Below are 17,527 nucleotides of genomic sequence, written 5' to 3' on the forward strand. Positions count from 1 at the left end.
CTAGGTTTCTCCAAATATGGATAGCAAAGGTATAATAAGCATTAAATGTAGCAATACAAAACAAATTTGGGACAGCCTTTATTTTACCCCACAACCTAATCTCTGGCAATCTCGACAATGAAGGGTGGACCTCTTTGCAGCCTGTAACTCAAAATACATTATTCACAATTCCAAGGAGATTTCCTGAAGTGCCCCAATGTGGAATTTTAGACATTTAAACCATTATAATTTTCATCCTCTCTTTGATGACCTCATCCTCAGCAGAAGACAGGCAAAGTACAAATCATTTATTCTTTTCGGTTCTGAGACTTTAAAATGAGTCACTCCATGGAAGGGTACACAGCAAAACAAGATGGCACCTCCTTCCCTTGGTGTGATGGAGGCTGCTGTGGGAAGACCCTGCTGCATAGTATTCACCCTTGCCACCTCTGCCTCAGAGTCCCTGAAGTTCTGCCTACGGGCCATCTGATTCTCTTACTCTGAATATATGTACCATGATGACAGGGACTCTCTGGTTTTGTCATAGAATTCCCATTACATCAGACAATATTTGGCACATGGTAAATTTATTTAATATTTAATACTAAAATTTATTAAATATTTAATAAATGGGTTTTCATTCAGTTCTCCTCCTATGCACAACACTTCCAGAATCTTCAAGCTGGTCATCCTTTGATCATGTGCCTTCTACATGTTTGAGTTTTCCCTCCAGAGCTGAATGTGAGCTTCTTGAGGGCAGGTACTAGTTGTCATTTTATCTTCATATCTATAACCTTCATAGCTGCATAATAAAAGATTGTTGGATCAGATTGGGCCGGGTTAAAATATGCTCCCAGGAACCCTCTAGGTCCCGAATGCAATCCATACTGATGGGCTGACTCTTATAAATGTCTTTGGTTATTTATTCATGACTAACTTCAAAGAAAAATTGGTCGTGATCACCCGTGATGGTCTTATCTGAATGAATAGCGTATATTCCTGGTCTAGAAATTGGGCGAATTTTCAAGATTCTGCTTCATGTGGTTTTAAAGAATGTGTTAAGTTGCATTTGTTGCTTTTAAAATCACTTTATGATATTGTTTTGAAGGTTCCCAAGTTAGTGGATTTGGCTTTTGGTGCACACAAATTCTCTTTTTCAATTCAGTTCAGAAATATTCAACTGCTGCTTCATCTGGTATTGAGGCTTGAGGGAGATGTAAACTGTAGACCTGAAGTTTGTAGTAGGCAGTCTAGTAGTCTGTGGACCTAATTTTGAAAAAGTGATTTTTCTTTGTTTCCCAATTACATGTAAAGATAGTTTTCACCATTCGTTTTTTTGTAAGATTTTGAATTCCTCATTTTTTCTTCCTTCTTTTCCCCCTTTCCTTGATAGCAAGTAATCTGATAAAGGTTATACATGTTCAACTATGCTAAATATATTTCCGTATTATCTGTGTTCCCTATCTAATCAGAAAGTTCTTAAATGAAAACCAGTATTAGTTTTTCTCTCCATCCGAGGCCCTGGTTCCCCTGAAGTCTGTCCACAGACCGCTATGGCTATTGGATGTGCCACTGGAGAGATCTCCTGGAGTCTCCTGGGGGACACTGGACTTTGAATCCATAGTGATATGTTCAGTCCTGTCTGTGTAACCATGGACAAGTCATTTCATCTCTGTTCCTCAGTTTCCTTACCTGTCAGCATTTCATATGATTTGTATATACATGGATGCCTGAATGTAAAAAATTTGTATATTATCAACAGTCTAGAGTTCAGAATGTCAATGATGAAAATTGTGAATTACTGGCATAGAGGTCAAGTCTCTGAGGTAAGTAATACTGATAAAGAAAAGACTAGAGGGATCCAAGAGAAACAACTAGCTCGGTACCTGGTATGTGGTAGGGGCTGTGATTATTGTTGAATTGTTGGTTGTTGTATGGTTTAATAATTACCTAAAGGGTCATAGAGGAGATTGAGAGGTCATGGTCAGAAAGAGTGAAAGAACACAAGTAGAAGGTAGAGGGAAGAGAAAACCAACATGGAGGCAAAAGCACAGTGATGATGGTGATGGTGATGGTGATGATGATGATGATGATGATGATGATGATGGAGGATTGTCTTGGAACTCTTTGAAATTCACTTTACACAAATAATTTTATTTGATCCTCACAAAATTCTTGTGTGAAGTAGGTGCTCTCATTACTCCATTTGACAGATAAGGATACTGGATCCCAGAGAGGCTATAGAAGGATAGAGCCAAAAGAGAACTTCAAAGTCATCTGGGCCAACCCCTCATTCTTACAGAAGACAAACAGTCCCAGAGAGTTGTGACTTGCTCCAGGCCCTTCAAAGAGTGTCAAAGAGAAGATTTCTTAGCCTTTTTTTTGAGCTATGCTCCCCTTTGACAGTGTCCTCCCCACTGGAGGATTACAAAGGGAAATCAGTTATATTGAAACCATTTTTAATACTTTTTAAAAACACTAATTCATAGATCTCATGTCTAAGGCAAGATTTGAACTGGGCTCTTTCTGACTCCCAAGACCTACTACATCAGGCTGCCTCTCTGAATGGCTTAAGACTACAACTCTGCCTTCCCTCCCCTCTGGTGCCTCTGACACCAAAGTATGGGGCAGATGGTGAGATAGATCTGGTTGGAGGCATGAAGGTGGGAGCATGGCCAGAAACTAATCCATGTTGCTACTGGCTTCTCTAGATACAGGTCTGGGTTGAACTCAAGCCACAAGATTTCATTCTGTCCTGTTTCATTTTGGTTTAGGTTTGTCTTTACCCAGAATTAGCTTTGCCTAAGTGTTCTAAGCTTTGAAAGTGTGAGAGAGGGTAAAGTCAGAGGCTTTTGTGCCTCCAGCAAGAGGAGCTGGTAAAATTCAGAAATGGGAAAGAGGACTTGGGGATGCTCAGTCTGGAGTCTGTGTTTGCATAGACTTCTTTGGGAAGCTGTATTCTGAGCTATGTTGAACTTTAATTGTGATGAATGAGGACCTCTCTTCTTTTCCTTATGTTGATAAAGCTTAGTTAATGGTGCATATTCATTTTGCACTTGGTTGAGTCTTCCCTTGTAGACAAGAAATTGGTATTCTGAGGGCTCAGCCTTACCTGTTTAAATTTATTATTTATTCTGAATTTTGACACAAGTCAGGTCCTTTTGAGATGAAATTACCTGGTATTCCAGAGAAGGCAAAAGCTTAGGCAATTTCTACCCACTGTTAGGGATGCCAAAGGTAGGGCTGACTGCATAGTTGATAATTCCTTTGTTTGGGGGGAAGGTGCTTTCCAGAAGGGTTCAATAGCTCTCAGAAATGAAGCCTTTGCATATATTCTAGAAAGTATTATTTTATTGGAGTTGTTGAGAGAAGAATTGTCAGCAAAAATAGCCTTGACATTCTGTGATGGTGTCTTCTTTCCTGGCTCTTTATATGTGAATATATTCGATCAGTAAACATCAAAGGCAGGTACTGGGATAAGAGCTGAGGATACAACAGGAGGCAAAAGAGAGTGAGAAATACCAAGAACCACGAAGCATGACTCCCTCCAGAACTGGATGCTCCTTTTGTTTGAGACAAACAATGGCGGGAGCTGTCCAAAATTGGGATTGGCTGCCTGGAGAGGTCTTAGGCAGAAATGGTTTATTATGGTAAGGAACCCTTTTTCGTTTAGGTTAGATTGGATGAGATTCCTTCCAACTTTCCAACCCGGGGACGGATTGTGTGATTTTGAGCAGAATGGAACACAGCTGTGAATTTATTTAAACACTGTTCACATTCTTTCATATTCTGAAGTCCTATGTTAAGCTTGTGGCCAACAAAATAACTGTTTCTTTTTTCAGGAGAGCTACTACCAAGTCAGGTCTCCTCCATTGTAAAGTATAATTGATTATTTGAATCTAAATGGAGTTCTTTACATTTCTTTCAGGATATGTTATGGGATTGTTGGGTTTTTTTTTTTATTTCTGTCTGCAGTAGTGTTCATCATGCTTCACTCACATTTTATCCTGTGAGATTCTTATCTATAATTCACCCAAGAGTCTGGTGGAGATCCTCCCAGTGGGAGCTAGGAGGGAGGGTGCATAGAGCATTGGGTCTGGAGTCCCTTAGCAGTGTAACCCTGGACAAGTCAATACCTGTTTACCTCAGGTAAACTGTACAATGGGAAATATTAGAACACCTACCTCCTAGGGTTTTGTGAGAATGAAAATGAGGAATTTGTAAAGTGTTTTGCGAATCCAGAAGCACTCATAACTATTATTTTTGTTGTTGATGTTATTTATTTCTCTAGGCTCTTCTGATTATTGTTCAATTTTGACCCTGAAGTGCAGTGGGAATTTAATTGTAGATCTTTGTGTTTCTAGCTCTACCTATCATAGTATTTCTTTGTGCTGAGAGTCATAGTCCACTCCCATTTACATAGTGATGGATAGCCTTTCCCCTAATACAGGAAAACTTAGCCTTAAGGCATCATCCCTGTCCCATGATCTGGTCATCTTGACAGTGTTCTTCCATAGTCTCTGGGGAAAGGTCAAAAGAACAGAGACCCAAAGTCTTTGTGGGAGTTTCTTTTCTGGGTATAACCATCCCACCCCAGACCTACAGCTCAATCCCTGCTCACTGAATCTCTTTTAACCCGAATTCCATCAAGGAAGATCCTCTTCATTGATCTTGTGTCTGGGGAAGAAGAGAAATGGAATCAAACCACACTAATGGGAAAGGGCCACATCTGTATGGGGAAGGCCTTTCAGTACTGAACATTTACTGGTCTATTTGCCAACCATTTATTAGGCATCTCACATAAATCAGGTACCATACTTAGGAGAATAGGAAGAAAAATCAGATCATCGCTTTGGGGATGTGATCCATGCACCCCTTATATATGCATATACATACAAAACACTCATGCATAATATGCATGGATACATACATAATGCACACACATACATATATACATTTGCATAAATGAAAAGTAATTTCAAGGGGGTATAGCATTGACACCAGGAAAGACCTGGAGTAGAATGAATCTTTTCATAAATTCCTAGAAGCATGGACCTTAGAGGTCATCTAGTCCAACCCCTTTGTTTTTACAAAGGAGGAAATTGAACCTAGATAGATGAATGACTTGCCTGAGATATCACAGCCTGTAAGTAGCTGACCTAGGATTTGAACCCAAGACCTCTGACTCCAAGTGCTGTATTGTTTTCATTGCAAGAAGAAAACTCCAATAAAGGGAGGGGCTAAGCCCAGGAAAAGGATCAAACTCACTTTGTTTGATCCCAAGGAAAAGGATTGGGAGAAAAGTGGTGCCAGTCTCAGAGAGATGGAGTGAGATTGGATATCAGGGAAAACTGTCCCCAAGGCTAATGCAGTGCTTTTGAGAGGCAGGAGGATTCTCCTGACACCTGTTGGCTCACCAAAGGAGGGATTCTTATTTTGGTGATCTCTAGAGAGCACTAAGGTTCTGAGCTGAAGCACTCTGACCCAGGAGAGGTTACCGGACCTGGAACAAATCTCCTTCAGGTCCTATTTTAATTAAGGTTTCCTAAGCTACTTACTCGCCACCTGATAAAGGCATGACTGGTTATTGGAACCAGTATTTTCTCTGACTTAATGAGTTTGAATCTTTGAATACCTGGCAATTTTGCTGACTGCTAAAGCAATTCATGAGATACCAAGGGCAGGCTCCCAGGACAATAGATGGGGATGACTGACTAATTGGTCTTCTTTCAGCTTCCTCAGAATGCATGCCAGTTAAGACAGAATGTTAATTTGCTGTTCTTTTGATGAATATAATTTGAAATATGTTTTCTATGTATGTTCCAGATGAGGACAGATTTAAAAAAACCAACATGATGAAAAGGAGGACTTAGTACTAAGATAAGAGCTTTGCTGGATGATTTAATGGGCAAATTCCATTTGTAAAATCCTAGGGATTGTTAATCCTTTTAATTTATAAGGGAAAACAATTTATAAAGGGACCCTAAGGGATGTATCCTCCTTTTAAGTCACACTGACTCAGTGAGCAGACCAAATGCCCAAAAGGAGTTTATTTCATAGCTGAATTGAAATGAAAAGGTCAGGAAGAGACTTTGACAAGTTATCAACAGTTGTCCACCCTGCCCCATTTCTTCTTCATTGACAGAAACACTAAAGTTAGTAGGGGACTACTTTGGAGTCATCTTAAACAAAGAGGAGGAACTGATCCTCTTTTAAAGACCTCCAGAAGATGTTTTGTCCTATACCTTCCTTTGCAACTCAACTGCCCAGTAAAGGATTATTGATTGAATGATCGATTGATTGAGCTCTTTCCAATGTTTAATCCTTGATACTGTTGAGGAATTCCTCATTTATAGTTTAAATCCCTCTCACTGTAACTTTGTGGCCTCTAGTTTTTCTGACCTTGAAGTTGGAAGATACTATGTCTTTTATATAATCATATTTCTGGTCTTTAGATAGTAGTGCATGCGATGTTCCCTCCAGGTATCAAATACACCTAGCAAATTATCTCTTGGTAAAAGAAAAAGTAAGGAGAGAAAAATGCAATGTAAAAACCCAAACCTCCAAAGAAAATAAAAACAACATATTTGGCATTCCAGTCAGATTAGGTTACTAGAACTCTACTCCTGATCCTTAGTTGTTTTGCCTTGATTTGCCTCTGTATATTTGCACTGGTTGTTTGGTTGCCAAGAATGAATGTATGTAATAATGGGGAAAGACCCACATGCATAAAAATATTTATAGCAGCTCTTTTTGTAGTGGCAAAGAACTGGGAATCAAATGAATGCCTATCAATTGGGGAATGACTGAATAAGTTATAGTAAATGTGAATGGAATACTATATCAGATCGGGCAGACTTCAGAAAAGCCTGGAAAGACTTGCATGAACTGATACTGAGTGAAGTGAGCAGAACCAGGAGAATACTGTATACATTATTAGCAACATTGTGTGATGATCTGCAATGGACTTAGCTCCTCTCAGCAGTTCAGTAATTAGGGACAATTCTAAAAGATTTGGGATGGAAAATGCAATCCACATCTAGAGATAAAACTATGGAGTCTGAATGCAGACTAAAGCATCCCATTTTCACTCTTTAAAACTTGTTTTATTTTTTTCTCATATTTGTCCCCTTTAGCTTTGATTTTTCTTTCACAACATGACTAATATGGAAATGTGTTGAAATGATTGTACATTTATAATCTGTATCAGATTACTCATTGTCATAGGGAGCCAGGGGAGGGTAAGGAGGGAGGTAGAAAATGTGGAAAAGAGGAAGGAACGGAGAAAAATGTGGAACACAAAAGCTTACAAAGGTTAAATGTTGCAAACTATGTTTGCATATAATCAGAAAAAATAAAAAAAAATAACATTCAAAAAAAAGAAGGTATGAATGAATGAACAAGACATTTGTTAATATTCATATACCAGGCACCTTGCTTGTAAAATAAATATAAAAACAAAACAGTCCCTGTCCTTAAGAAGCTTACATCTGGATGATAACACATGAGAGGAGTAGCAGCTAGGAAAAGGCATTTTGTGATATACTCCTTCTAGAAATGGTGGGAGTATTGAAATGATTACATTTCCAGAGCAAGAGATGGAAAGTTGGGGGAAGGTGGGTGGGTTGAAAGGCTCTAGAGGAAGCACTCATAGGTAGAGAAGAACATGGCCTAGGTGAAGGACCCTGACCTGATCTCTGAGTCAGGCTTTGGTGGCTTGGTTGGGGTCTCCCTTTTCATCAAAGGCTGTCAAAGTCCACCACTTACTTCTTGTGCCATCTTAGATACTTCACCCGTCCTTCATAAAGTCTCTCTTGAATCCCTCCCAGCTAAAAGCATTTTCTCCCCTTTCATCACTTTTTTGACACTATCATGTTCTCCATCTTGTTTTTTGCTTACTTGTTCTCCTGCCCCAGCCTGTGGTAAGCACCCAGAGAACAGGGTCTTCATTCCTTCAGTCTTTGTATGTCCAGTAAAAATTGGCATGGTGTGTTTCTGATAGATGTTTACCCAATTGCTTTCTTACTGTGTTTTACCTTGACCTCTCTGGGTCTGTTTTCTTATCTGAAAAATTACAGACTAAGGGATCGAATTTGTAATTAATGTCTCTTCTAACTCCAATCTAATCTGATGATGAATTACCTTGTTTAATGTAAGCCATCTTGATGCATAAACTGATTGGACAAACTAAAGCTTGAGCAGCTCCCCCTCATGAGCTAGATCTTAGTCTGATGTTGGATGGACTTTATATCTCCTTCCTTAGGGTATTTTTTCCTGGTTTAGTAGCCTCTGTAGACTTAGCTTTCAAAATCCTAGCATACCTTATCATGGTAAAGGGTTGACTGAAATGGGCAGAAGGTCTGGCAATGGGCTTTCCAATCTATCATCTGAGGGGCTCAGCACCAGCCTGACCTCAGGCCTCAGATCTAGCAACTCTGAAAGACTGTTTAGTATTTTTAAAGTCAGGTAATATAATAGTGAATTTGAGTTAGGAAGAGCTGAGTTTGACTCCACCCTCAAACTCTTACCCTATGTGTGACCCTGGTTTAAAGTCAGGTAATAAAATAGTGAATTTGAGTTAGGAAGAGCTGAGTTTGACTCCACCCTCAAACTCTTACCCTATGTGTGACCCTGGACAAGTCATTTAACCTCTTTAAACCTCAGTTGTTTCATCTGCAAAATGAGGATAAAAATAACATTTTACTCGATGGGACTGTTGTGAGAAAATATAAAATGCTTTGTGAGCTTTTGATCATTATATAATGCTAGCTATTTGTCATTATTATTGTTAATAATAATATCATCATCATCATTATTACTACTAAGTCATAAATGCATTTCAATCTGCATGGGTCAAGAGAATTCCCCAGTTGATGAACTTAGAGCTCCCTGAAATACTAAAGGAATATTTCCTCAGATTCTCCACCTTGAATAATTTTACTCTTTAGAGAGTATAGACTAAATCAATCCATCTGTAAGAATGGATGGATCAAAACAAGTCCTTGTTCTTTGGGGAGCCTACACCTAACGCTTATCCATGTCTTCACCCTTGAGGCATTCTTCGGCTTTTGGACTACGAGGAGGACTACATATTCACGCTGCCTAATGCTTATGCCCGCTCAATTCTGACCATGCCCTGGGTGGAACTTGGAGGGAAAGTCTCCGTGGATTGTGCCAAGACTGGTTACACTGCTCAGGTCAACTTCCACACCAAGCCTTTCTATGGAGGGAAAGTTCACAGGTAGGAGACCAGGGTCCAGCCTGCCTGGGTGTTAAAGGCCCATTTTCAAGCTCATTTTCCCGAGGCCTAGACATTGTTTTATCCCATGGTCCCCTCCCTCCTCACCCATCCTTCCTCCCTTTCCTCCATGCAAGCTGGGATTCAAGTTGGCCTAGGATGCTTCTCATCAGTTCGCCAAAGGCTGAGGAATCTCTCAGAATGAAAATTGAGATCAGATTGTTTACAGTAAGGATTCTGATGCGTGACCTAGTCTTTAACTCAAAAAGATGAATCATCTTGTTAGCAGGGATTTCTGCCAACCCCTCCATGAAATGCCATCTTTTTATTCACCCTTCGTATCTCCAAGTCTCTTTAGTTAACTGTGAGTCTATTGGGATACTCTTTTCACATATTCATCTGTTGGTGAAGGATCAAGGACACTGTCATTGAAAGTAATTACCCAGTTCTGTGGATTGTTATGGAGGAAACTCGAGTCCTTGGAGCTTGAGTGTTCTGAGGCCATCTTGTCCAACTGCCCCCATTTTAAAAGATGGAAAAATGGAGACCCAGAGTTTCTGGATCCTGGAATGCCAGGATCAGAGGCCAGACTGAGTTTCCTCATTTGTAAAACAAAAAGGATTGAATGATTCTTCTGAGTTTTTTTCCAGTTTCTAGATTCTAGGACTCTAATATATATATTCTCTTTAGGAAGTTAACTTGATTGTTAATTGCTTCCTCTAATAAATTTGGGCTTTGGGATGAGGAGGGAGAACCCTTTGGTTTATGCTGATCAGCATCTTCAGTGTAGGCCCAGAATGAGCTGGAGCAAGTCTAGGGTGACTAGAACCCAGAGCTTCCTGACTGAGACCAGTTCTCTAGTTCCTGTCTACACTGCTCTCAGTGTCTCGGGGTATTCACCTTGTGAGCCACTTTGACCGCTCCATCCCTTTGGGAGAAGGTGATGTTTGTTTTCAAACTAGAAACTAAGTCAACTTTTTGGTTGTTTTTATGAGTTTATCCTATGGAAATTGCATGAAAAGTCAAAAATGTCTTCTTCCTTGTCTTATCTGAGACAATTCATCCAAGAAGTTAATTCTTTGGGATGAAATCATTTGACTTTTGGAAATTGCCATTTTGGAAGAAGCCAGGATTAGGAGGCCCTTGTTTGAGTATGAGGGACTCTTAGTTGATGGGGTCAGCTGAATGGTGCCCTTGTGCAGAGAGTGCCTGGCCCAGGATCAGAAAGCCACCTCTTCTTGGGTTTAAATCTGGCCTCAGATGCTTACTGTGTGACCTTAGCTAAGTCATTTCACCCTGTTGGCCTCAGTTTCCTCAACTGTAAAATGAGCTGGAGAAGGAAATGGAAAACTACTCCAGTATCTCTGCCAAGAATACCCCAAAATGGGTCAGAGAGAGTTGGACACAACTGAAATGAGGGAACAGAACTCAGCTGGTAAAGAGAAGAAGAAAATTGCAAAGGGAATAAAGCATCAAGTGCTTTATGCTTACCTGTCAGTATGCTAAGCACCTTACAGATATCCCATTCAGTCTTCAAAACAATTTTGTGAGGTGGGTGCCACTATCACCCCCATTTACATTTGAGGAGACTGAGGCAGACAGATGTTCAGTGACTGACCCAGGGTTACCCACTTTGTCATGTGTTCAAACTCCGCTCTTCCTGACCCCAGATCCAGTGCTCCATCCCCTGAGCCACTTTATAATTTGTATATTTGTGTCCTGGATTTCATCAAGTCACTTTTCTTATATTTAAACTAAAGGCACTGATTTGAGCTCATACCTTCTGGTGGGGATGTGGCTCAGAGATCAGGAATTAGCCTGGGGTTATAGGATATTAGAGCAGAAGGGCTCCACAATCCCCCAGGGACTCTGAGGGAGATTTGGGGGGGGGTGATCTGGGAGCTTGGATGGGAAAAAAGTGATCTTTGTCTTTGGTTTTACCTTCTTCTGAGAAGTGCCTCCTAAGGCTTCCAGAGGCAGGGGTAGCAAAGAGTGTCTGTTACCAAGAGAACCCCTGGTCTGTATCTAGGGAGTGGGGTGCATGCAGACAACTCAGGTAGGAATTAATGAGAGACAAGAATATGGTCTTCTTGATGGTCCAGCCTGAATTTCAGGAGGGAATGTCTTAGAGGCCCTTCTGGGGGGTCAGAACCTCTGCTTGGATGATCTTGGACAAATCATTTCCCTAGTCCTCAATTTCTCAATATGTACATTGAAGGGATGGACTAGGTGACCTTTGAGGAGAACACCATCTGGTATATGAGAGGGTGAGAGAGAGAGAGAGAGAGAGAGAGAGAGAGAGAGAGAGAGAGAGAGAGAGAGAGAGAGACCAAGACCCCGACCATTTTGTGATTTAAATTGGGGACATGGGCCTTTCCTCTACAAATTGAGGACTTCCTGAAACCTTACAGAAAGATCTCTTTTAAACCTGAGTGCTGGGCTGCCCATGGACATTGGGAGAGTCACATGCAGCTGACCTGGGGTTGCCAAATTGAAATTTCCTCTGCAAAAGTCACCTCTTTTCTGTCAGGTCTTCCCATAAGGATGGTTTGGTCTGGGAAGAGGAAATGCTGGGAAGGACGGCTTTTCTCCCTCATCTCTTATGAGGTGGAATGTTGCCAACTAAGTGGTAGGAAGTTGCCCCTAATCTTTAAAACACACACACACACACACACACACACACACACTCATACTCAAAGGGGGCACTGATGAGCCATGTGGTGAAAATGGTCTTCATCTTCTTTACTTCCATGATGAACTCTTTTCAGGGCCCAGAGAGTGTTCCCGAGGGGGATAATAGTCTTAGACAAGAGAAGGGGCTACCTGGTATAAGATACTTGCCCATGGATGCTAAAGAAAAAGGACAGAGAACGTTTATGGGAGGATTTCAAGCCCATTGAATTGAGTTGAATTAAATTAACCCCAAGGTCACTAGTGGTCATAATTATTAATTATTAAGATTGGTTCCATGGATCCACCTGGCTGGGCTTTTGAACCCGTCTACTCTTATTTGATCTAGGAAGAAACAGCCTTAGCTTGGTGTCCCCAGTTGGGACACATGTGTTATGGGAAATATACTTAAAATGAGTGGACAAGTAGGGACTTTTGGTATGTGGGTTTGCTATAGAGTCAGTTGAATCTGGAATCCTGAAGGTCTGATAACTGTCTCACTGCTTTTTTAGCGGTGTCTTTGGGCTGGTCACTTAATCTGTCTCAAACTCACTTTCCTCATCTATGAAATGAATAATTAATAATAATGTTAGAAGCTCCCTTCCAAGGTTGTTGTGAGTGCTCTGTAAAGCACTGGCTGTTATTATTATCAACATTATCACCCTTGAGGTGTTTTCCCCTTGATTTGAGAAAATTATTCCCTTATGAAATTATACAGAGGGGCAGTTAGGTGGCACAGTGGATCACAGCTAGGATCCTCCTAGAGTCAGGAGGACCTGAGTTCAAATCCAGCCTCAGATACTATATGTGACCTTGGTCAAGTCACTTAATCCAGATAGACTCACAAAAATTTAGCTAAAATAATGAAGAGCAATTTTTGTTGTCTTTTTTTAATTTTAATTTTTTGTTTTACACATTACAGCTCTGCACAGATGAAAATAAAGCATCTGTAGAGTGCCTGATACCTAGTGAGAGAAATGATAGTTGTTATCGATTATTACTTTCATTGTTGTTACTGTCATTAGATTGTGAGCTCTTTGAGAATAGGGACTGTTTTTGCCTCTTTTTGTATCCCCAACCCTTCCCAGAGTGCTTGATGTCTAATAAAATTAATTAGTTAATTGATAATTTATAATTAAAAAGGATTGATTGATTTGGAATCAAGTGACCATCATTGTTTTATTAAATCTATAATCTTGGTCAATCCTTCATCTGTTTGGGACTCGGTTTCCCCAAATAAATGGGTCAGACTAGACAACCATGAAGCCCCTGTGCAATTATTGAGCAGTGTGACTCTTATAATTCACACAGAGATAGTGACCTTGTGGCCATTTTAACTCAATTTAATGAGTCTCTATTTTTTACCTAATATATGTTAGGGACAAGGCCAGGTCCTGGGGATACAGTGACAAAAATAGCCCATTCCAAACCTTGAGGAAATTATGTTCTACTGGGGGAGACAATTGGTTTTCAAATTAAGCAATGATGAGTTTGCCCTTCATTCTCAAGAAAGACTGGAACATCAGGGAGGTGATGCTGTTGACAGGCACATGAATTGGATTGGAGTGAAGGGGTGCTGTGTGAAGTCACCAGCCTCCCTTTCTCCAGAGCCACCTGGGTCTGCTTTGGAGGTGGCCCTGGATGAGAGGTAGTCAGGGTTAAGTGACTTGCCCAAGGTCACACAGCTAGTAAATGTCTGAGGTCAGATTTGAACTTGGGTTCTCCTCACTCCAGGGCCAGTGCAAAATAGATAACAAAGATTATTTTCAGGTGAATGGCAGCCCTGGGAACTAGTCATACCTTGTGAGTCTTCATCAGCAAGCATTATGATCTACACAGTGAGCATACAAAGACAAATCCAAGCCTCCAATGAGTTTATGTTCTATTCAGGGAGCACAAGAAGAACGCTTTGGTAAAAAGCACGTTTGCCACATGGCTACAGTATTTGTGATGGGAACCACTTCAGAAAAGAGAAATAGCTGTTTTTTGGTTGCTAAAGATTTCCTGGGGAGTGAGGAAGGCCGGAAGTGTAGTGTGGGACCCTTTCTAATGACCAGGAGGCTGGAGGTCAGATAAAGAGCATCGTAGTGGGATTGCTTAAGGGTATATTATCTGTCTTTTCCTCTTCTTTTAGAACCATGAACATAAAAAAATAAGTAAATAAAAGATACAAAACATTCAACAAAAGGAGGAGAAAGGAACACAAACTATCCTCTTTGCTTGGGTTATAAAAAGCAAATCTATTTATATACATGCGTTTCCTTTCTGCCCTTTGGATCGGAAAGGTTTTTATTCCCTTTACATGGACTTAAAATAAACATGACTGTATGGAGCCAGAAGTCAGTTAAGGTTCACATTATATTCCCAGAAAACTTGGTGGGGGTCCTGTGCCCCAGTGTCAGGGTCAGTCCGCTCTGGGGCAGGGAGGGGGTGGTCCTGGAACTGAGAGAAAGAGGGCATCTAAGGCAGCTGGGTGAAAGGAGCCCTGCTTCCCTCTTCCAGGGACTGCCCTGGATCCCTTGGAAAGATCTTGGGGAATAGGTTTATTTTAAACCAGAGCTGGGAATCTGGAGGAAACCCTAGGAAAAAGCAAAAGAAAGGATGGGTCAGAGAGTCTCCAAAAGTCTTTGAAAAGGCACATTTCATGGTCACATTCAGAGCTGCGTCTGGGCCAGAAGAGGCTTTGGTTGATGAGAGACCTGCCTGTGTACTGTGTTTTTGGCCCTCATTTCTTCATATGATCTTGGTCATAATTCTAGGACTTTAAGGAAGGCTATCTAACCCATCCCCCCTTTTTTCTATAGAGCAGGAAACTGAGGATCAGAGACTTAGAACTGGCAGGGACCTTAGAGACCATCCACTCCAATCCAATCACTTTATAAAAGGGGAAACTGAGTCCCAGAGAGGTCATAAGAACAGAGATTTTGAACCAGAAGCTAACTTGCTCTAGGATGCACAGATAATTAATCATTAGGGCCCATGTTTGACCCAAACTGTGAATTATTTTTTTTTTTAACAACAGGATCAGACTCTTTCCCTCTCATCTTCTATTTTGCTATTATTAAAATGTAGCAGACTCTTGGTCTGGAAGATGTCAGTATTTCAGAAGATCTGAGTTTTCATCAAAGTAGAGAGTCCTTGGGGACAGCTAGGTGGCTTAGTGGATAGAACACAGGCCCTGGAGTCAGGAGGACCTGAGTTCAAATCTGATCTCAGATGCTTAGCAATTATCTAGCTGTGTGACCTTGGGCAAATCACTTAACCCATTGCCTTGCAAAGACTAAGAAAAAAAATAGAGAGAGTCCTATGTCTGCCCAGTGAATCTCCATCCAAGATGGTGGGGCCCAGCTCTAGCTCTCCTGGCTGGTATGAATACTGGTGGGGTGATCTTTGGATCATCCATCAATGGATCACTGCACAGATGAGGGGATGGTTTGCAAGGGATAGAACCTGGAAAAAAAAATCCACGATCATCACGTCTTTCTTCTTTGTGCCCCTCCCCTTGGAGGGGGAAAGGAGGCACTTTGACTTTGGTTTCTGATTAAATTTAGAGTCACAGCAGAAGTGAGGCACAAACCCACCAATACCATTGTATGCAAGGCCCAAGGCGAGTGGAACGGCGTCTTGGAGTTTACGTACAGCAATGGAGAAACCAAATTGATTGACACAGCCACTTTGCCCATCTACCCAAAGAAGATTCGACCCATTTCGAAACAAGACCCCATGGAGTCCAGGTGGGGGAAATGAGCAGGCATATATGAGACAGCCCCACAACAATTTCCTTAATTAAGTTTTATTATTTATTATCCCCATTTTATAGATGAGGATGCTGAGGCTGAGTGGTCAGATGACTTGCCCCAGAGACTGGATTTGAACCCAAGTCTCCCTGGCCCCAAATCAAGCTCTGTCTCCATGAAGCCCCTCAGTCTCATACAATCCTGGATATAGGGTTGGGAGGGACCTCAGAGGTCACTGAGTTGGGGAAGCTGAGACCCATATTACAACAGTAATTATAGCTGTGACAGTCGGTGTGGTATGAGCAAGAAGACCTGGGTGTGAATCCTGCCTCTCACCCTGGGCAAGTCATTTATTTGCTTCAAATCTGTAAAATATGGAGAAGGTGGGAAGACATTCCCTTCCTCATCTCAGTTGCTGGTTAAAGTGGCTAACATTTATCTAGAGCTTTGTGATGAGGGCAAGTTTGAGGGATCTCCTTTGATCCTCACAATCAGTGGTAGAGGCTGCCCTTGTCCCTGTCCCCATGTTAGCCAAGCCACTTGCCTTGGGCCCTCATCTGGTCTTCGGTCCACTTCCCAGCCTTGGTCACTTCGGCCATCATGTGTGGACGAGGTGTCTGATGCGATTCAGTCCAGTGCAGCCTGGCCACCATAATGAGGCTGTCTGCTCTGTGTGGTCACTGGCCAAGGAGCCCCGGCCCTGGGTAGCTTGTGTCCTCCTGAGGTTCTCCATCTGTGGGAGGCTACTCCTGCCTTTGGTTTGGATCACTGGGTCCAATCTGTCCTTCAATTAAAGTCCAGGAGTGAGCGAAATCTTGAGAGCCAGACCCAGATTGATTCTCAATATTTCTTCTGAGGAACTCCAAGGGTTCCTCCACTGCCCTCCCTCTGTTGGGTAGGAGGCCGGGTGTGCCCATCAGCGGGAACAAAATGTTGGGGAGACCTCCCCAGAGGTCCAGGTTGTTGGAGCCCCAGGACTCACCACCCTATGCCCCTGCAGGTACCTCTGGCAGGAAGTCACCAATGCCATCAAACAAGGTGACATGCCCTCTGCCACGGAATTCAAACAGCAACTGGAGGACAAGCAGCGCAAGGATGAACAAGAGCGAGCTGCCACCAACGTGGAGTGGCAGCCGAAGTATTTTAAGAAGCAGGTAAAGTGGGTGCCCCCCCCCTGCCCAGCCAGGGGCCAGTGGTGAGCACGGGTCTTGGCAGCTTAGAAAATACTGGCCTCCACAAGGAGTCACTCCTGCCGTCACTGTGCCCATTTTACAATGGGGGAAAATGAGGCTCAGACTATGATTTAGGAATGATGTGAAACCTGGAGGGGAATGGGAGTAAAAGGGTCTTAGGATCCTCAAATCATAGATTTGGAGGCTATCAAATTCAGCCTTAGACCTTACAGAAGAGGAACAGAGGTCCATGGAAGTGAGTGACTTACCCAAGGTCCCTTAGTAAGTGGCTAGTGTGGGATTGGAATCCAGGACCTCCAGCTCTAGACTTCCTGCAGAAGGTCTGGCATCTAATGCTATAGTGTAATGAACTGGTGGTAGTGGGGGGAACAGGGGCAGGTGAAAACGATTCCAGCGGCTGCTCCAAGATCTTAGGAGAGAAGGGTGAAAGTCAAGGTGTGCACCTCCTACTGGAGGTTTCTTGTGGGTGTGGGGGTCAAAAGGGGTCAAGATGTGGGGTCAACAGCTTGAAAGGTCCTCCTAGGTCATTTAGTCTATCCCCTCAGTATACAAATGGGGGCCACGAGGCCCAGGAAATGACTTGTACAAAGTCACCCTGTCCAAGGCAGCATCCTCAGGGCTCATACTTGTCCACTGTATCCACCCGCGATGAGGCTAGGATTCCGACTCCCCCCACCCCTCAGGAGACCCTTGTAGGAGGAGCAGGACTT

At 42.2% G+C, this 17,527-nt stretch overlaps 1 protein-coding gene across 1 annotated transcript in view; it reads left to right on the top strand.

Moving 5' to 3' along the window:
• OSBPL10 (oxysterol binding protein like 10) overlaps positions 1-17,527 on the top strand; it is a 231,883-nt gene that overhangs the window by 212,721 nt on the left and 1,635 nt on the right. Inside the window, exons 11-13 of the mRNA XM_074195628.1 lie at positions 9,034-9,220; positions 15,439-15,621; positions 16,625-16,778. Of these exons, the coding sequence (XP_074051729.1) occupies positions 9,034-9,220; positions 15,439-15,621; positions 16,625-16,778 (524 nt within the window). The remainder of the gene's footprint in view (positions 1-9,033; positions 9,221-15,438; positions 15,622-16,624; positions 16,779-17,527) is intronic.

Source organism: Macrotis lagotis, chromosome 7 (assembly GCF_037893015.1).
Source record: "Macrotis lagotis isolate mMagLag1 chromosome 7, bilby.v1.9.chrom.fasta, whole genome shotgun sequence".
Classification (NCBI taxonomy): domain Eukaryota; kingdom Metazoa; phylum Chordata; class Mammalia; order Peramelemorphia; family Peramelidae; genus Macrotis; species Macrotis lagotis.